Below are 26,028 nucleotides of genomic sequence, written 5' to 3'. Positions count from 1 at the left end.
AATCTCATTTTCTATTTAAAAAATTCCAAAATAAAGTAGTATTATCAGTCTAAATCACTTTACCCAAAGCATTAATTCAGAACAGCAAGCAGCATGACTGAAACATGTTAAGCGACTTGAGATTAATAAGTGAATAATCTACTATGGAAAATTTAGTGCATTACTGAATCAATAATGTGAATTTGCATAAATATCGTTTCCTGTTTTGAACCAAGATGGGAAAACAATTTCCCATTGCTCTTTGAGCATAAAAGATACTATGTAATTATGACAGTTGTGCTATTCAGTAATTCTTAAGCTTAGTAGAAAATGCAGAGACATCCCCTAATAACCACTATATTAACTTCATGTTGAAGCAGCTTCTTCTTCTTATGGCCCTTTTATATTCCTTACAGTAGATTATATTTCAGCAGTAATATCTGGATTGATCTTATTTGTGCAAGATTCAGGACAATTCTAAATCTCAAAACAAAACACTGAAAATTGTCTAGAGTCCAGCAGTGGCTCCCACAGCACTTGGATTGAAACAAGTTAAGCCAACAGATCATAAGGCAGCTTTGTTAACGTAAACTATCTTCAATAAATTGCTACCAAGTTCATGGCAGTTGCTGTGAGTGGTAGAAACAGTAGCTGTAGCATTGAGATATCCTAACAAACTTTCTTAGATTTATTGGGAGAATATGAGTGCACTGTATTTCATCCCCCAAAAGATTCTTTTTAAAACCAGCTGTTGACCAGAGTTCCATTTTGTGGGGGTAGGGGGTGGGGTAATCCAAATGATTCAATCAAGTATATTAACAAGCAGACCAATTTATTTTTTTTTTAAATATAGTTTATTAATTTTTACAATTAAAACCAGTCACAATACATACACAAATAAGCAAAAAAAAAGAAAGAAAGAAAGAAAAGAAAGAAAAGAGAAGAGGAAGAGAGGGAAAGAATTTTAAGAAAAGAAAGAAAGAAAGAGGTTACAGGATTAAAAGTATTCTTATTTTAACAGTTTGCAAGATCTTCTTTTGTTTTCATCACCTTAACTTGTGTCATATAACCACACCTGTTTTTAACTTATATCGCTACCTCGCTATTATGTATTGATACTTTTCTTTTATGCCTTATAATATATTATTTATCTTTGGTCAATCCAATTATACCAACAATTCCAGCTGTCATAGTATAGTGAAGTGTCTTTGTTTTTTAGCGCCAAAGTCAATTTATCCATTTCTGCGCATTTTGAGATTTTTTCAATAATCATTTCTTCTGATGGAATTTGGTGTTGTTTCCAATGTTGAGCGAAGGCTAATCTGGCCGCTGTTAAAATGTGTATAGTTATGTATTTGGTTTTTTTGGAAATTTGCTTATCAAAAATCCCTAGTAGGAAGGACTCTGGTTTGTATTCGATCTGCTCTTTGGTGATTTCTTCCAACCAAGTTTTGATTTTCTTCCAATACTTTTGGGTTTCTGCACAGGACCACCACATATGGAAAAATTCGTGTTAATAATGTCTCTAATGCTAATATGAAGAGCAGGGGAGAGAGTGGGCAACCCTGTCTCACTCCTTTTTCTATCTTTATTGGGCGGGTGCATTCCCCATTCACTATTATATTAGCTTGTTGTGTGTCATATATAGTTGTTATAATATTTTCAAATTTGGTACCCAGATTCAAATTATAAATTTTTTGAATTAAAAATTGCCAATTCAAATTATCGAAAGCTTTTTCTGCATCTAGAAACATGAGTGCTACTTGTCTCCCTGGGTGGGCTTCATAAAATTCTAGTACGTCTAATACTATTCTTAGATTATTCTTTATTTGCCTAGTTGGAAGGAATCCATTTTGATCTTCATGTATATACAAGTTTAGCAATCTTTTTAATCTGTTTGCTATAATAGAAGTGAATATTTTATAATCAGTATTTAAGAGTGAAATCGGCCTGTAATTGTTTATATATCTGGGATCTGTATCCTCCTTTGGGATCAGCGAGATCAGTGCCCCCCTCCATGAGTCCGGCATCCTAGCTGCTAATAAAACATCATTAAAAACTTCCACCAATTTAAACAATGCCATGTTAATGTACAGTATATTCCGTACCAATGATAGAGAAGAAAGAATGTATAAGAATTAACTTAAAAGAAAATAATCCACATTGGAAATATAAATATCTTATGGAAAGCTAATTTTGGTTCTCAGTACAGTTACAATCTGTTCAGCTATAACATTTGCCGAGAATATTTGAAACAAATATTGGATCACTTCTGTGTGTAATGCCAACATGCAATTACACAGACACAAACAACATTAAGACCTGCAAATGCTATGCTAGAACAAAACAACCAGGTTAGTCATGAGGCTAACCTGTACAAATATTTTCCAAACACTGACTCATTCATGAAGAGTTGTGTGTAACCCCTGGAATGAAATGTGGAGGTAGGGGAATTAGAAGGATTAAATATAACTTCCTCAATTTTTAAACATTGGAATTAAAAATACATTTGCATAAATATAAACAAATCATCATCTGTGAATAGAACCAATACAGTTCATACAAATGTGACTGCGATTAAACATTGCATTAAGCCATAACGTGATTTGATTTTAACTACATATGTAAACTAAGTCAATTGCAATTTATGACAAATCATAATTAAGTAAACCGTGATTTGGCACAAAATACCAACCTAGATTCTTTGTATTTGCAAAAAGAGAAAAATACCTTCACATTATTTAGATTTAATGTCCTTTATTCATCACCACTGATGCGGTGGCTCAGTGGCTAAGACACTGAGCTTGTCTATCAGAAAGGTCGGCAGTTTGGCGGTTCGAATCCCTAGCACCGCGTAATGGAGTGAGCTCCCGTTACTTGTCCCAGCTCCTGTCAACCTAGCACTTCGAAAGCATGTAAAAATGCAAGTAGCAAAACAGGGACCACTTCAGTAGGAAGGTAACAGCGTTCCATGAGCCTTCAGCATTTAGTCATGCTGGCCACATAACCACGGAGACGTCTTTGGTCAGCGCTGGCTCTTCGACTTTGTAACGGAGATGAGCACCACCCCCTAGAGCCGGAAACAACTAGCACTTATGTGCGAGGGGAATCTTTACCTTTATTCATAAACAACAAAATGTTTAAGGCAGATTACAATTAATTCAAATATTTAAAAGAACTAATGATTGGGGATTGAAAGTTCCTAGAAATGCCATATTTATGAACTAGAAGATTCTCATTGAGTTATCTTAATGGTTGAGAAGTTGCAATTCCCTGAGGCTATCCATTGATCTTTCTAAAATGACATGAAGACTTCTTCAGTGACTTTATCAATATAGGGAAATAATTTACCTACATGAAGTCAGAAGAGAAAATCCATTATTTGAGCAAAAATTCACATATGGGCAAGCAATTTCGGTTAGGTCACATTTTCAAGAAATAAACTTCTGATTTCTCTCTGTTCTGAAACCTGAAGGAAGTCAAAACTTGTAAGGAATATAAGTAGGACATTTATTTTGGAACACCAGAATAGCCTCAAAGCAATGTGAGAAAAATAATGAGTATTTTTTTTAAAGTTAGGTTCACGGTTTCACTGGTTTGTCACATGCTCAGTAAGGAACTGGATTGCTTGCCCCAGGCATTCCCACAATTTCCCTCCAAGCAACAAACAGATCAAGCTGACAGAGTCATTCAGGAAATCACACTGCTTTGGCATTAAATGCTCTAGACAACAAAAGGTCTTTCTACATCATCATACAAACATAAGAATGTTCTAAATACAGACATTTCATTTTGAAATAGTACTTTGTAAGCTTGAAACAGTACTTTATATGGTTAAAAGTATACACTGAATATTGAAACACAGGTTTACATGCAGCCATGATCTGTGAAAACATAACTGTCATTCTCTGAAGAGATCTAAAAGTTTCAGTATATAACTGTCAGATAATACACTGCTCAAAAACATAAAGTGAACACAAAAATAAGACATCCTAGATCTGAATGAATGAAATATTCTTATTAAATACTTTGTTCATTACATAGTTGAATGTGCTCACAACAAAATCACACAAAAATTATCAATGGAAATCAAATTTAGCAACCCAGGGAGGTCTGGATTTGGAGTTACACTCAAAATTAAAGTGGAAAAAAACACTACAGGCTGATCCAACTTTGATGTAATGTCCTTAAAACACGTCAAAATGAGGCTCAGTAGTGTGTGTGGCCCTACAATGCCTGAGCATGCTCCTGATGAGGTGGTGGATGGTCTCCTGAGGGATCTCCTCCTACACCTGGACTAAAGCATCCCCCAACTCCTGGACAGTCTGTGGTGCAACATGGCATTGGTGGATAGAGCGAGACATGATGTCCCAGATGTGCTCAATTGGATTCAGGTCTGGGGAACGGGCGGGCCAGTCCATAGCATCAATGCCTTCGTCTTGCAGGAACTGCTGACACACTCCAGCCACATGAGGTCTAGCACTGTCGTGCATTAGGAGGAACCCAGGGCCAACCGCACCAGCATATGGTCTCACAAGGGGTCTGAGGATCTCATCACGGTACCTAATGGCAGTCAGGCTACTTCTGGCGAGCACATGGGGGGCTGTGTGGCCCCCTAAAGAAATGCCACCCCACACCATTACAGACCCACTGCCAAACTGGTCATGCTGGAGGATGTTGCAGGCAGCAGAACATTCTCCACAGAGTCTCCAGACCCTGTCACGTCTGTCACATGTGCTCAGTGTGAACCTGCTTTCATCTGTGAAGAGCACAGGGCGCCAGTGGTGAATTTGCCAATCTTGGTGTTCTCTGGCAAATGCCAAACATCCTGCACGGTGTTGGGCTGTAAGCACAACCCCCATCTGTGGATGTCGGGCCCTCATATCACCCTCATGGAGTCTGTTTCTGACCGTTTGAGCAGCCATATGCACATTTGTGGCCGGCTGGAGGTCATTTTGCAGGGCTCTGGCAGTGCTCCTCCTGTCCCTCCTTGCACAAAGGCGGAGGTAGCGGTCCTGATGCTGGGTTGTTGCCCTCCTATGGCCTCCTCGTCTCCTGATGTACTGGCCTGTCTCCTGGTAGCACCTTCACGCTCTGGACACTATGCTTACAGACACAGCAAACCTTCTTGCCACAGCTTGCATTGATGTGCCATCCTGGATGAGCTGCACTACCTGAGCCACTTGTGTGGGTTGTAGACTCCGTCTCATGCTACCACTAGAGTGAAAGCACCGCCAGCATTCAAAAGTGACCAAACCATCAGCCAGAAAGCATAGGAACTGAGAAGTGGGCTGTGGTCACCACTTGCAGAACCACTCCTTTATTGGGGATGTCTTGCTAACTGCCTATGCTTTCCACCTGTTGTCTATTCCATTTGCACAACAGCATGTGAAATTGATTGTCAATCAGTGTTGCTACCTAAGTGGACAGTTTGATTTCACAGAAGTGTGATTGACTTGGAGTTACATTGTGTTGTTTAAGTGTTCCCTTTATTTTTTTGAGCAGTGTATATTTTCTTCAAAGAGTCTGTGCTTTGTTTTCTGTTTTAAAATATAATTACAAATGAAATAATTACATTTCAAAACCATAGTTGCTAGTATTGTTTTATTTGCTCAATTAACAGAATGACAAAACTGGGACTTTGGAGGTCTTCTAGTCCAACCCTCTGCTCAGGCAAAAAATACTACACCGCTTTCAGATAAATAACTGTCCAATCTCTTCTTTAAAATCTCAAGTATTGGAAAACACCCATAACTTCTGGTGGCAAGCTGTTCCACTGATTAATTGTTCTGTAAGGAAATTTCTCCCTAGTTCTAGGTTGTTTTTCTCTTTGATTAGTTTCCATTCATTGCTTCTTGTCCTCCTTCAGGTGCTTTGGGGAATAGGCTGACTCTCTCTTCTTTGTGGCGCCCCCTTAGCTGTTGGAACACTGCTATCATATCACCCCTAGTTGTTATTTTCATTAGACATAAACAGCAAATTAGACATACACAGCAAACATTCTTTGTATGTTTTAGCCTCTAATCCCCTAATCATATTTGTTACTCTTCTCTGACTCTTTCTTGAGTATCAACATTTTTTAAAATTGTGGCAACCAAAACTGGATGTATTATTCCAAGTGTGGCTTTACCAAGGCACCATAAAGTGATACTAACACTTCACGTGATCTTGATTCTAGCGCCCTGTTAATGCAGTCTAGGACTGTGTTGGCTTTTTGATTCATACAATACAATCATTCAGCTCCTCTTTCTTATTCCTGTTTGTTTTTCATCTTTTATTACATTCCTTATCTTCCAGATTGAAAATAGAGGACAGCATTTTTCAGTTATTCCAGAGAAGTCCAAGACTGTCAGGTACATAATAAAACATGAGAGAATATTAACAATATTATATTTTTGTAGGTATCATGTTTGTTTATCATAGCTAATACAGGTAGTCCTTGACTTACAACAGTTCATTTAGTGACAATTCAAAAAGTTACAATGGCACTGAAAAAAATGACATGACTATTTTTCACACTTCATGTGTGGCATCCCCATGGTCATGTGATTAAAATTCAGATGATTGGCAATTGACTTATATTTATGACTGTTGCGGTGTCCTGGGTCATGCGATCCTCCTTTGCAACCTTCTGACAAGCAAAGCCAATAGGGAAACCAGATTCACTTAACAATCATATTTAAAAACTGCAGTGATTCACTTAACAAATGTGGCGAGAAAAGTTATAAAATGGGGCAAAACTCACTTAAAATTTTTTTCACTTAGCGACATAAGTGTTCGGCTCAATTGTGGCCATAAGTTGAGGACCACCTGTATTTTGTCTCAAAATACTGGTTACATAAATCAAAGATTCTTTATTTGAAACACTAACTTTTAACCTTATTTGTTTGTGCCTTTGAGTCAGTGTTAACACCTGGATTAATTATTTCAGCCTTCTTGGCAAAATTTTCAGAAGTGCTTTGCTATTATCTTCCTTCCAGAGTTGACAAAAAGTGACTGGCCAAGTTCACCCAGCTAGATTTGTGCCTAAGACTGGTCTAAAATTCATGGTCTCACAGTTTCAAGGCAATGTCTTAACCACTACTATACATCAAACTGGCTCTCAGAATCCTGACTGTCAGTTATGGCTCCAGGTGACTGCTCCCTGCACTTGTTTTGGCAGCAGTATTCAGGAATGGTTAACCGTTGTCTTCTTTCTAAGTGTGAGAAAAGTGACCAACCCAAGATCACTCACCTGGCTTTGTTACCAACAAAGAACTAGAACTCACCATTTGATGGTTTCTAGTCTTGATTTTTTAATCATTGCACCAAATTGACACTTTGCTACTGAAAACCAGGGCATATAATCTATATTACATTTAAACCCTAAACTGTAGAAAATTTTAAATAATGATTCAGAAGGGAAATGAACAAGCAGTGGGCTTTTTAAACCAAGCGGTTCTGGTATTAAAAAAAGAAAGTTTACCAAAAAGATGCTTTCGTACGGCATTTTTATGCTTAAATAATTGAAATGTGGTATCACTTTCTCCACAAGAATCTTAACTAGGCCAGTGAATAATGGAATCTTTTGATAATATTAATCAGAAACAGACAACATATATAACTCTAAATATTGGTAAATGAAAACTTCAGCCATATTAAATAGTGAGGGACACTGAAAGCTGCATTTCATCAACATGTGAAGTGTCTTGGTTGACTGTCTCTGGTAAGACAGATTTCAAACTTTTATCTTCAGTTAATTTAAAAAATGGGTATCTAGTTCTTTCCAGATAAGTGAAACAAGCATTAGGTAACTTTTCCAGCACTTTTTTGTTTAACATTTTTTAGAATTATTACATTTTAAATGATTCATGATTCTACATAACTATCTAGAGTTAGTTGCAATTTATTGCAGCCAATATAAAATAGCATAAAGAAGCATCAACTGTCCTTTTCAGTGCAAAAACTAGACATAGTAAATTTGAGCTAATGTACTATATTTCTGACATCTTAAACAGAGACAAAACACAAACTAAACCTAGTCAAAACAAGTTTTTTTTTTCAATTCAGTAACAGTAGGGTGTTCAATCCTTGAAAAGCTCATTGATTCCATTACAGTGTGCACACTAGAAGACCATTGCAATGTGTATGCTAGAAGACCATTCCAAAGAACCCATCATTTTACGAGCACTAATGAGGAAAAAGGACAAGCCGGCCTAATTTGAAAGCAGTCAGCTTCAACTGCAACTACGTATTTCATCCATTCCAAAATCCCGAGGAGTCTTCTTAATATACATTATTAAACATAGTTTTCAAAAGTTTTTTTAGAATTTTAGAATTATGAATATCAGCCTGCTTCATTTTAAGAAAGAGATTCCATGGTAAGATTTCCAATCAATGAAGCCTCAAGTAAATTTAAATAGTCTTTAGTTAAATTACTATTAATATTCCTATTCTTCTACCAAGAAGGTTCTCCATTTTTTAATATGGAGTCCCTGCGGATTTTACTCTGCTAGTCATTGCTGACTATAGAGGGCGATGCTCAACTCCATTTCAAGGTCATTTAGCCAGACTGTGCAAAGACATTTTCATTGTCATGTGACATCATGAAGTACTGTTACCTTCCCACCAAAGTGGTTCCTATTTATCTACTTGCATTTGCATGCTTTCAAACTGCTGGGTGGGCAGGAACTGGGATGAGGACAGTAGCTCATCCCATCATGTGGCGCAAAGGGCTCAAACTTGGGCTGCTGGCTTTCCAACCAACAAACCCAGCATCTTAACCACTGAGCTACCGCACCACCTATCTTTTTAAACATGACTTTTATAAATTGAAAAATAGCAAGCTAAAACTGCACCTGCCTTTTTGTTTTAGCTTGCTTTTTGTGAAACACATAAAGTGAAACTGATCTATACTACTGTAAACAACTGGACATTTTTCATACTGTATACAACTACAGTAATCAGTTTATTATTTCACCAACAATCAGATTCAGCCAGAAAGGGAGCAATATTGCCTTTAATAGCAAAACCAAGAGAAATATTCTGGAAATGCACTCAGTTGACTATCAAGAGTCAACTATATGTGAAGAACAGCCAAAACATCATGCTGTAACAGCTTAAGACTGAGGCACTATATCAGTGAACTGGACAAACAGTGTGTGCAACAAAAGATTCAATATTAACACCAGCCACTCAACTACAGTGCAGAACACTATGATGGAAGTGCCAACACTAATCCTACCCAGGGAGTCTTCAAAATGGGAATCTTTCTTATTGCTTTTGAGAATGTAAAAAAATGGCAGCAACCTTTTTTCAGAATTTTTACCTTAACCCTTTTCAAAGTTCATTGAAACAAACTAAGCATTAGTATTTGAAATTTTTTAGCCTCCTTAATATAAGCATTTAATGGATTTTTAAAAATCAAGCACTCATACTATAGCAGTGTATAATTCTGTAATTATCTCAAACTATTCAATAATGTCATACAAATATAAATATTACATGGCAGTGTAATATTTCAGAACAAGCACTCAATAATTCAGGTTTCTTTTCCTACATGCTCCATCAAAGGATAATGGAAAGTCCACAGGTATCATTTTGAGTATTTTCCAATGGATCTTAACAAGCAACTCTTATATATAGCCCTACTATTTCCAATGTTGGAAGCAATATATAACCATCATGACGAGTAATCACTGATAACTCTAAATTCATGGAAGTTAATATTATGGTCTACAACAGCAAGATTGTTAGTGTTGAGTATGCTGCCTTGAACTGCTGAATGAAAAACAAGGTTATAAATCTATTCAATAAATAATAAAATTTAAAACTGACTCTCTGAAGAATGTCATTTAATTTGAAATTCAATTTAACTAACAACAGATAAAATCACAACCGAGTTCAGGATAGCTTCGTATACATTATCTCAATAAAACTATATCCAGAGAAAGATACCATTTTCTGAAGTAGATTTAGCCTGTAGATTTAGCCGCTGTACAAATATTCCAATACTGAAAAACTAACTTTTATAAGTTGCTTAATAAAGTGAAAATGAAAACTATTATACTTGCCATAAATTTTAAGAAACTTGTTTCACTTTAAAAAAACAAAAAACTCAGACTCCTTTTACAAGCTTTCAGTCCCTTACAGATTACTTCAAAGATACACTGCACATCTTTGTTAGAGATATAAAACCAATCCTGAGCACAAAGTCCAATTCTCACAGAGGTGGTAAAATGTGTGCCAGAGTTTTACCATCTCAGACTGCAATTGAGGACTCAAATGACTGAGTGGTAAATGTCACAAAGAACAACCCTGAACCTACTTGCAAATATGTCATGTCTCTAAATGTTGAGCTAATTCTTTTAGCATGTAAGCTCTGAGTTTGTTTTTTAAAGCTGAGACACAGTATTATTCAAACTAAAAAGAGCAGTCTTTGTTTATTTGTGACTGTGTTGGCAAAATAAATATAATAAATCTGGATTATATGGAGCAAAAGAAAATTTTCTATATTTATCTATTTTGATGACCAAAGATCAAGGAAACTATGTAGTAAAAAGAGCATTAAAATAAATCCATCTGATGAAGTGGACATGATGCATGAAAGCACATGTGATAATAAATGTGTTAGTCTTTAAAAAGCCACAAGACTCTTTATGTTGTCTTTGCTACAAAAGGGTTTGCACAAATATCTAGTAACCTCTCAAAACTATTATAATTAAAATGTTGTATTTTCTGAGTAGTAATTCTTAAAATCATATTTTAAATTAACAGCTTTATATATATTACTGCATTTAAGTTTTTTAAAGCTGTTGAATTTGTATCTTAAAAATTCATTTTGCTAAAGTATTCTCATTGTGAACATATAACTTATCAATCATTTAAAACTGTCATCTAACAAGCCAAACCATTAGGATTAAAAATGCAAGCATCTTTTTCAACAGACAGAAACAAAAATCTAGACCTAAAAAACTAAAATATATAAAATTTACCAGAGTTCACTTTTGAAGCATTTAGTAACCATGTATAGATCGACATAAAATAAATCAAGTAAGTATAAATCCTGGAAGAAAGTGACAATCTATTTTAATTTTAAAATTCTCCCTTAATTTCAGAATGATATAAGTAACATAGCAAATACATTTGACAAATTTTCATTTATGATGTGGGAAAATTCACAAATTGTAAAGTAAGGCATGCATTTAAGTTTTTTAAATAATGAAACCTGTTTAATATATTGCATATTTTCAGTCACCAATCTAATCTAAAACCAACTGTGTTTTAGCTGTCAAAACCACTCTGTTCAAAGCACTCAATTACAATACATATTAATCCAGTGAATCACAGCATTAATATATGCAGTGGTTTTAGTTCAGTACTGTCATAGCATGACAGCTAAAGCAAGCAAAGCATTCCTTAAAGGACAAAAGACAAATTCTGCTGAATCAAGAATTGTTATTCTGGTGGTATCAGAATACAAAATAAAAAAGGGTAGCTTTTTTGAGATCACTTTGGTGGGCCACTGAAAAGCTTTTCAGCTGTCTAATTTCTGACTCTGTTTTAAATAAAAATGAACATTTATTCATGCACATATGGCTTCATGTCTCAATGTAGGAAAACAAGTTATAAATATGTATTTCTATAAAAGATAAAAAGCAAACATATTTTATAAAAATCTAAATGGCTTTTTGGTTAGTACTTGGTATAAAAAGCAAAATGTGAGGGAAGTGACACAAGTAACTTTATTTCTTTAAAACATATATCCACTATGAGAGGTAGACCAGGTAGGGAACTATTAAATCCTGAAATTCATACAAAAGTGGTATAAATAAATAAATAAATAAATTCCTTTCACAGAGTTCATGCAGGTTGTGCCATGATGACAGGATCATAACCAAGCAAAACAAGATGGAAAAATCAATTGGGTGAGGCACAAAGTACTGAGATCACAAATTAAGAGTATACATTATGTGCTATTGCAGTGGAAATGCAGGCTCCAATCACCTGCCAAGACCAAAGTCCAAAATAAATTGTTTCCAATGCCTCAGCCAGTTATTAACTAAATTAAAAAAAATCAGGAAATAAATTCAGCAGTTTTTTATTTATAATTAAAAATAGATGGATGAAATGCTATTTTTTCTATGATAATAATAATAATAACAATGCAGTAATAATAATATATAGCCTGATTTTATAAAGCAAAATAGACTGTTCTAAATAAAATGTTTGGGGAAAAATGTAACCATGCAGCATTCATCTTGAAAGGTAGGCAGTAATCTTATATATTTCCAAACTCTCTCATAGATATCCATAACAAGCCATGATGACTTCAAAATGACAACTCTTGCATGATACATAATTAGGCAAGTGACTAAGTTATGAACTATTCTGATATGTGATACGTACAGTACATTAAATCATTATTTGTATAATGACATCATTATACACTTGTCATCACCCTTCCTCCCCACCCCGCAAATGTATTTTGCTTCAATAAGCCACATGCCACCAAATTCAGTAGGACTTTTATATAAACTGAGACTCAAAGGATGAAACTATTAAGCTAAAGTTATAGTACTGAAAAAGTTTGGGAAAGTCTACTTCCAAGCACAGAGACATGGGTAACATGCTCCTGGAAGGATAAAAAACACCAGCTTCCACTTTGAAATGCTTGCAACCTTCAAACTGGAAAATGTTTAGGGACCTCCTTGCAAAAATACAGATCAATCAAAAATAGTTAAATCCTTATGGGTGCCAATGTTGGGGCACATCCCCCTTTTCCCCAAAGTAAAATTTATCAATGAAAGGTATCACAAGATTAGTCATTTTGGTGTGTGTTACATTAACAGAAAGGTTTAACTTACATTCATTATGTTACTTTAAAAATATTAAAAATAAATTCAAACTAAAGTCTTCTATATCACAGCACTTAGCTACCCGTTTCATACTACAGGTCTGCAAGAGAATTTGTTGAAAAATCCTCAAGCGCTCCAGCCTGAATTACAATATATTATACGATGGCTTAGAAACCGCAAGAGTACAAGAGCTTTGCTCCTTTTACTCACCAGACAACACCAAAGGCTCCATATCCAATAGGCCTGTCTGGTTCAATATCCAGTTGTTGTTGTGAATGATGAGTATGCTGATGATGGTGCGCTTTAACTGCAGCAGCTGCTGCAGCTTGTACCTGAGCTGGGGCTGCTGCTGCCGGTCCAGGTGCTTGACCTGGTGCCGGGGATGGAAAATATGGCTGCTGCTGCCCCGGATTTAACATGGCGGCGGCAGCTGCCGCTGCTGCAGCTGCCGCCGCTGAAGAACTGTGTTGCTGTACAGGATGCACTGCGGCTGCAGAACCCGGGTGCAAGTGGTGTTGAGAATGGTGATGGTGATGGAGATGAGGAGGGGGAAGGTGAGGAAGGTGATGGTGGTGATGGTGGTGGTGACCTGCTGCTGCTGCAGATGTACCGCCATTGTAAGCTGCCATCATTTTTGCGCTGACTGTAGCACTACAAAGAGACATTCAAGATGATGCCCTCTGATTGGTTAACAACTGGGTCAAGCTGCCATTTGGCCACAAAAATGAAGTTTACTACACTTTCCTAAACAAGTTGCCCACCTTCAAAAACATGGAGCTCAACAGGCCTTTATGTCTTCATCAATCTGAGAAAATGGAGGCTTGTATATGTGCGTATGAGCATGCAATAAACCCCCTTCCCCCAAGATGGCTGGTGCAATTGGTACTAAAATGCCATACCTCCTCCACTTCAACTGGGCCAGTCTTGAAATTTCAACTCAATCCCCCTCCCCTCCAGAAAAAGGATGCAAGTTCACCCCCCTAAAAAATGTTAGGAGTACTGACAAACCCACCCCTTCCATTCCCACATCCTTTTCATTTATCTTGTCAAAACATGTAGGATGATAAAGGCCTTCTACAGCTTTCCTCCTTTCTGCTCTGGATATACATCCATCTACCTTTTATATTAAATTTGGAAATACATGAACAACTTCCACAAAGTTGAACAGGTCAAGAGACATCAAGCTAGTGGAAATGAAAGTTTCCAAAATTAATAAGGGGAAGAAAATTAGGAAAGAATGGGATTGACAATTTAAAATGGAGGGGAAAAACAGAACAAAGGAAATAAACTGAAGATTTAAAATTTGGAAGCTAAATAAGGCAATTTAAATTATCAATAAAGAACATAAGGTTGCAAGAAGTTGATAGAGAAGACTAAAGGAAATGCTAGTGGCAGAAAATAGAACAGTGAAAGAACAAGCGAGAAAACAAGACTGCAAAAAGGAATGTGAAGCAATCAGGTAAAAGTGTGATTTTTTTAAAAAAATTGTAAAGAATAAAGAACATAAAGGGGAAAGAAAGAAAATATAGAAAAACAAGGAATATGGATTTGAAATGAATGGATTTAAAGTATTTAAAAGTAATAGAATGAAGTGGCAAGAAAAGAGGCCAAATTCTACACAACAAACACCTTTTAAAAGTGAGAAGAAATATAGCTAAATCTGTTGAGCAGTGGAAAAAAAGTTGGAAAATGTCAAAGTAAAAAAAGTGGGAAACAGAACACTTTCAAAAGGAGAAAACATTAAAGGGTGCAAAAATATAAGAGGAAATAATTTCTTGCTTTGAGGGAAAAAAAGAGTTTGGGAAGCAAAAGCATAGATACAGACAGTGTACTAAACAAAGATGAACAGCATACTTAATGGTTGAAAAGACAAACTTTTTTTAAAGCAAAGGGAAAGCCTGCTTTGTGAGTATGTGTAAAAACAGGCAACAAATAATCAAAATGGGAAACAGAAGTGGAGGAAAAGGAAAATGCGGTCTTGAATTAAAGGTGAAGACGACTGATAAGAAAAAAGGCAAAGGGAGTTGAAATTTTCTGAAAAATCTAGAGGAGGATTTGAAGTGCAGGAGAAACTCTTGTACGTTAAAGGGTCGGAAGAGTAGCATGAAAACTGGAGAATGAATGGAAAGTGAAGGAGGCGGCAAAGGGAGAAGAAAAGAAGCTGACAGCGCTGGGGCGGGGGACCCAAACAGGTGACAGAAAGGAAGGAATGGGATGGACGAGACCGAGAAAAGGGTGACAGGAAAAGCCAGCAGCAGAAAGAGGAAGCACCTAGGGACGCTCCTGAGACTCCTCAGCCCAGTCGCCCAGTCCCTCCCCCCGAGCCTTTTTCTAGACCCGTCTCCCTTTTGCTAGGTGGGCGCTCTTGCCTGACAGCCTGACCCAGTGCTTGTAGAGAGATATGGGTGGGTGGGGGGAGAAGCGAGGCGAGCGCAGGGGGGAACGGGGGGACGCGGGAGAGGCGGTCGGTGGAAGTAGCAGCGCGTTGCCTTCGTCACCGGTGGCGTCTACAGACCCCCTCCACGGCGGAGAAGCCACAGGCGGGATGAGGATGGAGATGGAGGAGGAAAGGAAAGGGCGGGGGGGATGCGGGAAGCGCCTCAGCTGGGTCCCTCCTGAGGGGGGCGCGGGAGGGATGAGGAGAGAGGCGGGCGGGCGGGCGGGGGTCACTCAGGGCCCACAGCGCCGCCCCACGGAGTCGCAGACGGCACCCCCCCCACGCCTCCTCCACTGGCAGCCGTGGCCGCCTCCTCGTCTTCCTCCGTCGTCCCCTCGGGCCGCCGGACCGGCCGCCGCGACTCCTCGTCGCCGCCACCTCCTTCTCCTCTCGGGAGCCCCAGAGCGGAGCGTAGAGCGAAAGAGCGGCGGGGACGCGCATGCGCGCACCCCGCCGCCCTTCGTTTAACTCCCCCCCCTTCGCCTTTCCCATCACTCGGACGGCGCGCGCGGCATTCGCGCTTGGGGCGCGCGCGCGCATCCTCCCCACCTCTGTCCTTCCAACCAATAGGAAGCATCTCTCGGAAGGCTGCGCCGGAGCCGTCTCGTCCAATCCCAAAGAAGCGGTTCAACCCACACACGCGGGACTCGGCTTCGACGGCTCTCAGTGCACGAAAAGGATCAAAGGCGAGGGGTGGGGAAAAGAGCCTCCGCCTTCCAGCCAATGAAATGCGTCCTCCTCCGTTCTCGGTCCCACCCTCCACGTTCTTTTTGCCAACGAGACCCCGCGAGACTCTCTCACCTCACGCAACCCTCACCTAGATTTTTAGTTCGCGGGATGCAAAAGGAGAAAATGGGCGGGCCGCCGAAGATTGATTGATTGGTCCCGCCTCGATTTGAAGGTTTATAACCAATCAGAATACAGAGGCTCTGTGACCGAGACAAATAGGGGCTCGGAAATGTTTTATTTTATTATAATGTCTCGGGCACCAAAGGTCGAGCCCCTGCCACGGGCTTCATTTTAAAGGGACCAAGAATTAAATACTTAATAAGGGAGCGCCTCTATGTGACCCTGAGTCTAGCCAATCACAGGAATATGAGGCGGGGTTAGCTGAGGACATTGCCGCCAAGGTGAGAAAAGGAGCTGGGATTCCTTGGCCGATTTCGCCTGCACTTTGGCTGTTGACAAGGAGGGGCGGAGCTAAGCGGGAGCTGTTAAAGAAAGGCTTGGCAAGGAGGAGGATCTCAGTGAGGAAGGATCTATCTTAGAGCAATTTTTAAAAAAATTATCGGGACCCTTCCCACTCTTAAAACTTGTGGAGGACCCAAAAAGAGCTTTTATCTATATGGGTTATATTTATTGATAAACTAGGAACTACCAGAGAACTGGAATAGAACACTTGTGGTTCACACATCAATACCTGGGAAGATCTTGGAAAAGATAGTCAAGCAACAGATCCATGAACTCCTAAAACCAAGCAAAGTTACAACTAGAAGTCAATATAGGTTAGTCAAAAACAGATCATGCCAAACAAATCTTATTTTATTCTTTAATGAAGTAACTAAATTAGAGGAACAGTGAAATGCAGTGGACATAGTATACTTGGATTTCAATAAGTTATAACAACCTACTTTTTGATAAGCTAGAAAAGTTTATAAGCTAGGAAAGACAACATCACCACCAGATGGGTCTGTAACTGGCTGACAAATTGCACTCCTTAATAGAACTATGCACCAACGTGCCTACCATCCCTGTCCTATTGTTTCTTTTATATTTTTTTATTTTTCTTATATGTATCCATGTATTCATAACTATGTTTTTACTTATACCTATTATCTTGTAAGCAATTGACAAAAATAAATAAATAAAATACCTAGAAAATAGGCTCAAGATCCAAACAGATCTCTGCAGACTTGAATACAGGCCCTATCTAACAAAATTAAATTCAGTGTAGAAAAAAACCTAAGGTTTTACACTTAGGCAAGAAAAACCAAATGTACTGGTACGGATTAGATGAAACCTGGTTCAGTAGTAACTCTGAGAGGGATCTTGGAGTCCTAGTGGGACAATTGCTTAAATATGAGCCAGCAGTCTGTGGTAGCAGCCAAAAAAACAAATGCAACCCCAGGTTGCATTAACAGAGGGATAGAATGAAGGTCACATGAATTAGTATTGCTTTATAAAGCCTTAAGATCATACTTGGAATACTGCGTCCAGTTTTGGTCACCATATTAATAAAGACGTTGAGAGTTTGGAAACAGTGCAGAAAAGAGCAACAAAGACGGTTAGAGACCTGAAGGCTAAAATATATGAAGAACAGTTGCAGGAATTGGGTTATGTCTAGTCTATTGAAAAGAAGGACTAGGTAAGACATGATAGCAGTGTTACAGTATTTGAGAGGCTACAAAGAAGAGGGATCAACCTATTTTCCAAAGCACCAGAAGACAAGATGAGAAATAATGGATGGAAACTGATCAAGGAGAGAAGCAGCCTAGAACTAAGGAGAAATTTCCTAATAGAACAACTAACCAGTGGAATGACTTCCCTTCAGAAGTTGTGGGTGCTCCATCACTAGAGGTTTTTTTTTTAAAAGAGACTAGATAACCACGTTTCTGGGATAATATACGGTCTCCTTCTGATCTCAGGCTGATTGGTCTGTAGTTTCCTGGATCTGTTTTCCTGTCCACCCCTTATTTTTTTTTAAATGGGAACCACATCAGCTTTTTTCCTGTCCTCTGGTAGTTCCCAGTGCTTCAAGATCTTGAACATATGGTTCAGAGATCACATCTGCCAGCTCCTTCAGAACTCTAGGATGTAGTCCATCAAATCCTAGTGATTTTAACTCATCTAGAGCTAGCAGGTGTTCTCTTACCATTTTCTTGCTTATTTAATTTATATTCCTAATCTGACTTTTATAGTTATATTTTGGTAGGTTGTGTTTTCTTTTTGCATAGAGCAAGATGTAAAGAATGAATTAAACAGCTCTCTTTTCTCTTTACTTCCTTGCCTTCTTCTCTCATTAGTGGACAGATTCTTCTTTGACACTCTTTTTAATATGTTGAAAGAAACTTTTTTTCTTGTTTTGGACATTTCTTGCAGGTCTTACCTCAGTCTGAACATTAGCTTTCCTGACTTAATCTTTGCAAGTTCAGGTTATTTGTAAAGGTATGTACCAGTATGTACTTGCTTCTGTGAATATTGTGTCTGTATTCCTGAATTTGTATGCTGACTTCTGCTCTATGGTATTGTATATAAAGAAGTTTCTTATGTTAATAAATCCTGCAGAATTATTTTCTTGTGGGCTGGTCGGATGTGCTACAAATATTCTGACACGAGTGCCTCCTGCAGCCCTCTGCCAGTGAAAAAGGCACTTGGGAGGGCCGCTGGCAGAGGGTTGCAGGGGGCCGCCACAGCCAAAAACGGAGTTCCGGAGCCCGTTTTCGCTGGCAGAGGCACCATGGGCCAGTCCTTTGCTATTTCCAGGGCAGCCCTGCGGGCCAAATCTAAGCACTCTGCAGGCCAGATCTGGGCCCCTGGGCCTTGAGTTTGACACTCCTGCTCTAGCCGCTTCATCAGTCCGTTTCTCCACCAGCCCGCTATGCTGCTTCCAGGTGCTTCACCTCTCTGCAAAAACTGCTTCCTTTGATTAAAAAAAAGATAATGAAATAAGTGTGGAATCAATCTCCCAGGAAAGGAATCTGGTGTAGGCTTGCGTATTGCTGTCCCTAGAGAAGCAAACTCTTTGTGTTGATCTTAAAACGTCTAGCATCATATCCCAGCCATGGTCTTCCTGTACTGTGTCCAGGTCACATTTTGCCATTTTCATTATATTCTGAAGGGTTTGTACTGCCTCACAGGACGGCAAGGCTGTAGATGTCCTTGTTCTTGGGCACTGGGACCGTCATTCACGCATGAGCTTCTATAGATGGCTGTAATACTTCTGAATTCAATAAGTTGCCCATGATGGTATCTTAAGTGAAAGGCAGGACAGCAAGGCCGTAGATGTCCTTCTTCTTGGGCACTGAGAAAGTCATTTCCTGGTTCTGCATCAGCTGAAACAAAGCAGCAATGGCACTGATGCCCTCACTGCCACCTGGTATATATCGCAAGAAAATAATATATATTCATCCATGTTGAGTCGAGGGTGGGAAAAGGGGAAGAATAGTGAGAGGAGGTCAAAATGAAATGCAAGAATTGGAATGTATTTCATAACGAGTGATCGGTAACATCGCATGGCATCAGCTAGCCACTGTTGTGGGCGATCAGAAGCCTGTCTGTCCTCATTGTTGTTATATCACCGTTGTAATGTTTGAAAGGGCATTTGCTAGGGATGCTTCAAATCCCTGGTGAGGATTGATTGATTATGTGCCATCACGTTGTTTTCGACTCCTAGCGACCGCATAGATTTTTCTCCATCCCCTTGAGAGGGAATGCCCATGAAGATTGGCTGGATTTACACTTCACCACCCTAATGAGAATTGGCTGGCTTTAGTTTCCTCTCTAAAACTAAGAAGGATCTTGTTGGATCAGTTTCTAACCAGCACCTTCTTCCCCAAAGTCTTTTGCAAAGGCATAGAAAAGGAGTCACAAATAGCATGGCAAAAATGAAGAGACAAGAGAAACACAACTGCAACTAATTTCCATCAATTCCATGCCAGATCTCCGCATACAGGTAGTCCTCGACATACGACCACAACTGAGTCCAACGTTCCATTCTTAAGCAAGGCAGTCCTTAAGTATGTTTTGCCCCCTTTCATGACCTTCTTTTGCCACAGTCGTTAAGGGAATCACTGCAGTTGTTAAGTGAGTCATGTGGTTATGTGGTGAATCTGGCTTCCCCCATTGACTTTGCTTGCCAGAACTGACCAGCAAGGTTACAAAATGGCGATCACATGACCCCCGGGACAGTGCAAATACATGCCAGTTGTCAAGCACCTCAATTTTGATCACGTGACCATGGGGATTCTGGGATGGTCATACGTGTGAAAACATAAGTCACTTTTTTTCACTGCCATTGTAACTTTGAGCGGTCACTAAATTAATGATGGTAAGTTGAGGACCATCTGTAATTTTAATTTGTGCAAACCGTACTTGCTTCCAACATACATGACTGCTTCATACGTTGTCTTTTTTCTTGAAACTTGTTAAGATTTTATCAACCACAACTTGCATATTCTCCTTTTTTTCTCCCTAATAGCAATAGCACTTAGACTTATATACCGCTTCACAGTGCTTTTAAAGCGCTCTCTCAGCGGTTTACAGAGTCAGCCTAGGGCTTAGGGCTGTAAAGCTCTGTGAAAAATAAGTCTAAATGCTATTGGTATTGCTATCATAATTCTTATCCTGAGTGGATTTCCTGTTTTTAAGGACCCAGATATTAGATTACAGCACTCATCGTACCTATTCACCATGTCCAATGATCTGTGATGATGGGTAGAAAGGTAAAAATTCCCCTCACACATACGTGTTAGTTGTTTCCGGCTCTAGGGGGCCATGCTCATCTCCGTTACAAAGCCAAAGAGCCAGCGCTGTCCGAAGACATCTCTGTGGTCATGTGGCTGGCATGACTAAATGCTCGAAGGTGTACAGAAAATTGTTACCACCCCACCAAAGGGATCCCTATTTTTCTACTTGCATTTTTACATGCTTTCGAACTGCTAGGTTGGCAGAAGCTGGGACAAGTAACAGGAGCTCACTCCATTACGCGGCACTAGGGATTCGAACCACCGAACTGCCAATTTTTCTGATCAACAAGCTCAGCGTTTTAGCCACTGAGCCACCGCATCCCTCCTGATGCTGGGAGTGACATGCAACAATAGTTGGGGGGAGGGGGGAAATGTTTTAGGAGAGTAGAGGCCATAAAGAGGACTTAGGGAAATATCAAGGGATGTTAATGAGTTTCAGCTTAAACAGAAGATGATAGTTCTCATATAAATGATCCACACTTCTATGTCCAGCTATACTTATTTTATTTCAAATGGGTTGAATCCACAATAAATCACACAGGTAGAGCAAATTATTGGACATTGGGCTAATAGGTATGTCACAGGGAAACTAAGCCTTAAGGAGTTCAGTTAGTTATTTTAAACAACGACTTGATCAATGTTGGGATTCAAAAAAATTTACTACCAGTTCTTTGGGCGTGGCTTGGTGGGCGTGGCATGGCTTGGTGGGCATGGCAGGGGAAGAATACTATACAATCTCCATTCCTTCCCCACTTCTGGGGGAAGGTTACTAAAAAATCCCATTCCCTCCCCACTCCACTAACCTGCTTTCCAGCTCCGTTCTCCTGTGCAGGGCAACCAAAGAAGACCCAGCCAATCAGCTGGGACTCAGGAGGCGGAGAATAGATGGGGGCGGGGCCAGGCAGAGGTGGTATTTGCTGGTTCTCTGCACTTCTCAAAATTTCTGCTACCGGTTCTCCAGAACTGGTCAGAACCTGCTGAACATCACCTCTGGGTCACTTGATCCAGTATTTATAGATTTTCTTTCCACAGAAAAGTACAGGTAGTCCTCAACTTACAACAGTTCATTTAGTGACCATTCAAAGTTACAACAGCACTGAAAAAAGTGACCTATGACCATTTTCACACATAACTGTTGCAGCATCCCCAAAGTTATGTGATAAAAATTCAGACACTTGACAATTGACTCATATTTACTATGGTAAATTGGCAGCCCATGGGCCAAATGTGTCACACGTAGGCCATTTTCCCAGCTTTGTGAAGGGAAAACACATCATGAAATGTCATGTGACGGCAATGTGACTCCACGAGTTTTACACCCATGTGTTGTATGAACCAGACTCCCCTTCCCTCGCTTTCCCTGGCCTTAACATGACAATCCTTTGTCACGATATACTTTTTATGGAGTTAAACAATATCTATCCTTTTCCTCCACTTCTCCTCTCTCAGCCCTCATCCTGGTCCCCCCCAGTTTATCAATGTCATTCTTAAAATGGGGATATCTGGAAGTGATATTCCCTTTTTGAGATAATGGGACATTTTTGTCACCAGGCGTCTGATGATCCGACTAGGGAGAATACGGGAGGAAATGGCTCTATTTTCCTGACTGAACCCATGATTTATTGCCTGGCCTTTAACTGCTCAGCTGTGGGATGAAGATAAGGATGTTTAGAGTTGATACACCTACTGGCATTAGGGATGTTGGATAAAAAGTACAGCCCAAAAGAGGGGCTGTAACTCCAGGAAATGCCATTTTCTTTCCACTCCACTCCCATCCTTTCAGCCTCTGCTGTGACAGCCTCTGTTTTAATACATGCCTCAGTCGAATGGATTGAAAACCAGGTTTGTGTAGTGATTAAAGCACCAGGCTAGGAACCAGGAGACTGTGGGTTCTAGTCCCACCTTAAGCATGAAGGCAGCTGAGTAACTTTGGGCCAATCACCAGGAGATTTGGGGTTCTAGTCCCACCTTAGGCATGAAGGCAGCTAGATGACTTTGGACCAATCACCAGGAGATTGTGGGTTCTAGTCCCGCTTTAGGCATGAAGGCAGCTGAGTAACTTTGGGCCAATCACCAGGAGATTTGGGGTTCTAGTCCCACCTTAGGCATGAAGGCAGCTAGATGACTTTGGACCAATCACCAGGAGATTGTGGGTTCTAGTCCCGCTTTAGGCATGAAGGTAGCTGAGTAACTGGACTAATCATCAGGAGATTTTGGGTTCTAGTCCCGCTTTAGGCATGAAGGGAGCTGGATGTCTTTGGACCAATCACCAGGAGATTGTGGGTTCTAGTCCTGCCTTAGGCATGAAGGGAGCTGGATGACTTTGGACCAATCACCAGGAGATTGTAGATTCTACTCCCGCCTTAGGCATGAAGGCAGCTGGATGACTTTGGACCAATCACCAGGAGATTGTGGGTTCTAGTCCTGCCTTAGGCATGAAGGGAGCTGGATGACTTTGGACCAATCACCAGGAGATTGTAGATTCTACTCCCGCCTTAGGCATGAAGGCAGCTGGGTGATTTTGGACCAATCACCAGGAGATTGTGGGTTCTAGTCCCGCCTTAGGCATGAAGGGAGCTGGGTGACTTTGGGCCAGTCACCAGAAGATGGTGAGTTCTAGTCCCGCCTAAGGCATGAAAGCTGGCAGGACGATAGTTGTAAGTGCAAAGTGCCTTTCCTCAGTGTTGTAAATTTGAATGGTTACTAAACGAGTGGTTGTAAGTCAAGGGCTATCTCTATAAAGGAAACAAGGAGTCAGGAAAATGTTTATAATGTTCTTTGGATATTTGAACTTATGAGCGCTGGCTATCATAGTGCTAAGGGAAAAGATTGGAAAGGCGTGTCTAGCAGTGGCATTCAAATATTTTTGAAGACATGGCAACACCAGTCTCCAGAAGCTAAATTTTTACCTCCTTTCCTAATGCTGAAATCAAGCTATCCAAATAAATCTCAGCCTGTAAATGCCGTCTCCTTTCATGCTTTTAAAAATATGCATTATTACTCCCCATACAAATGCATAAGCAATCAGTGGTGGAAAAATAATAGCCTCACAGAAGGAGAAGGGGGGAGTGAGAGAGAGAGAGAGAGAGAGAGAGAGAGAGATGTGCAGATGCTGGGAGAATGCGAAACGGATCTAAAAGCAAATGATTTTGTTAAAGCAAATAACAGATGTGAAGTTGGGGAAGAGGTAGTTGGTAACAGATGTGTTGCTTTTATTGAGAAAAAAAGATTAAAAAACATATGCCTTAGAAAACACTGACAAATTACTCTGCTTATCAGTTCTCTCTTAGAATGATGGCACTATCATTTTGCTTTTATAAGTTTTCTTCATTCCATAATACTGCAGGAAGTTAGCACCCACCCCTCTCCTAGAAAAATGAAATATCCTGGAAATATTAAAAAGGCAGAATATTTCCTCTAAAAAGAGTAGAAACTCAGAAGCAGAAATTCACCTCAGAAGTAGAAGCTCACCCCGCCACCTTTGTTAATGGGTGGACCATTCAGGCCTGAGCCAGAAAATTTATATAACAAAGATCTCCAGGTAAAGCTATAGCAATTGCCAAAAGCCCTCTTCAGTGCAATCATCATCATCCAGCAAGGCTCAACCAAGCCTGGAACTCAGGACAGCCTACAGAGTTGCCCCTGCATGGCCTCATGGGAGTCTGACAACCAATCAGAATACAAGCTCCAATTCAAATCCCAACAAAGATTATAAAACCCAGGCACTCTCAGCACTCAGTCCTTTCTTGATCTCTTCCTTCACCTTGAAGCATGTGATCATCCTTCCTTTTCACTCTGAAGCTCCAGGCTATGTGGTCCTCCTGTCCACCATTAAACCTTCCAAGGAGCCTCCATGTTTCCAGTGTCTTTTTACCCACTTGGAACTGAACCCAGAAGGATAATTCTTCCAACAATATCATGCACTTTAAAAAAAAAAAAGCAAAAAAGGGGAAAACATGGAAGAATTAGGATTTCTCCCCACCCCACCCTAAATTTCCCTCCCCCTATTTTATGATGTGTGTTTCAGGGCCTGATCCCCTCACACCTCTGAGAATAAAATGCTTCTCAACCTTCTATGGTTTTCCACTAGAAGGAAATACACAGTCATGAGAACTGCAGGTCACAGATTAGATGCAAGTAATGAATATTACATATGAATATTACAGGTAGTTCTCAACCTGTCAACTGCCACCTTATGCTTGCTTGTGTTTCGCTGCTAGGTAGTTACAGATCGCCATGAACTGAGGGGAAAGGGAATGAAAGGCGGGATGCTTGGGGAAACAAAAGTAAGTGCTGTGCCTCAAGGTCACCCAGCTGAAAGAAGGAGGGAGCTGCATACTAACCTGTGGTTGGACCAACCTTTATGAAAGCATCTTGCCTGAGCTTGATTGGTGATACTGGGTGAAACAGTGGGAGACAGTTAAGGAAAAAGTGCAAAGAAGAGCAACTAAGATGATTAAAGGCCTGGAGACTAAAACATATGAATAACAGTTGCAGGATTTGGATATGGCTAGTCTAGAGAAAAGAAGGACTAGAGGGGACATGCTAGCAGTATTCCAGTATTTGAGAGGTTGACACAGAGAAGAGAGGGTCAATTTATTTTCCAAAGCACCCGAAGGCAAAGCAAGAAACAATGGTTGGAAACTAATCAAGGAGAGAAGCAACCTGGTGTTGGAAGAAATATCCTTCTGGGTTCAGTTCCAAGTGGGGAAAAAGACACTGGAAACAGGGAGGCTGTCGGAAGGTTTAATGGTGGACAGGAGGACCACATGGCCTGGAGCTCCAGAGTGAAAAGGAAGGATGATCACATGCTTCAAGCTGAAGGAAGAGATTAAAAAGATTAAAGAAGGTGCTGAGAGTGCTTGGGTTTTATACTCTCTGTTGGGATTTGAATTGGAGCTTGTATTCTGATTGGTTGTCAGACTCCCAGGGGCAACTCTGTAGGCTGTCCTGAGTTCCAGGCTTGGTTGAGCCTTGCTGGATGATGATGCACTGAAAAGGACTTTTGAGCAATTGCTATAGCTTTACCTGGAGATCTTTGTTATGTAAAGTATTCTGGCCCAGGCCTTAATGGCCCACCCATTAACACAGGTGGGGGTGAGCTTCTACTTCTGAGGTGAGTTTCTGCTTCTGAGTTTCTACTCTTTTTAGAGGAAATATTCTGCCTTTTTAATATTTCCCAGGATATTTCAATTTTCTAGGAGACGGGTGGATGCTAACTTCCTACACTGGAATTAAGGAGAAACTTCCTAACAGGGAGGACAATCAACCAGTGGAACAGCTTTGCCTTCAGAAGTTGTGGGTGCTTCAT

The 26,028-nt window shown here is 40.0% G+C and overlaps 1 protein-coding gene across 4 annotated transcripts in view; it reads right to left on the bottom strand.

Moving 5' to 3' along the window:
- NLK (nemo like kinase) overlaps positions 1 to 15,695 on the bottom strand; it is a 112,188-nt gene extending 96,493 nt beyond the window's left edge. For 3 of the 4 annotated variants that reach the window (XR_015742025.1, XM_026710220.2, XM_026710219.2), the window contains exon 1: positions 13,026 to 15,695. Coding sequence is in view for 3 of the 4 variants with exons in the window: in XM_026710220.2 (XP_026566005.1) it covers positions 13,026 to 13,480 (455 nt within the window). In the remaining variant the exon portion in view is untranslated. The remainder of the gene's footprint in view (positions 1 to 13,025) is intronic. The other variant, XM_087925947.1, reaches the window with a different exon arrangement.
- Positions 15,696 to 26,028: the final 10,333 nt, after the last annotated feature.

This window comes from Pseudonaja textilis, chromosome 1 (assembly GCF_049901715.1).
Source record: "Pseudonaja textilis isolate UNSWEBS1 chromosome 1, rPseTex1.2, whole genome shotgun sequence".
NCBI lineage: Eukaryota > Metazoa > Chordata > Lepidosauria > Squamata > Elapidae > Pseudonaja > Pseudonaja textilis.
Note: the sequence above shows the minus strand (reverse complement) of the source record. Positions and strands in the feature narration are given on the sequence as shown.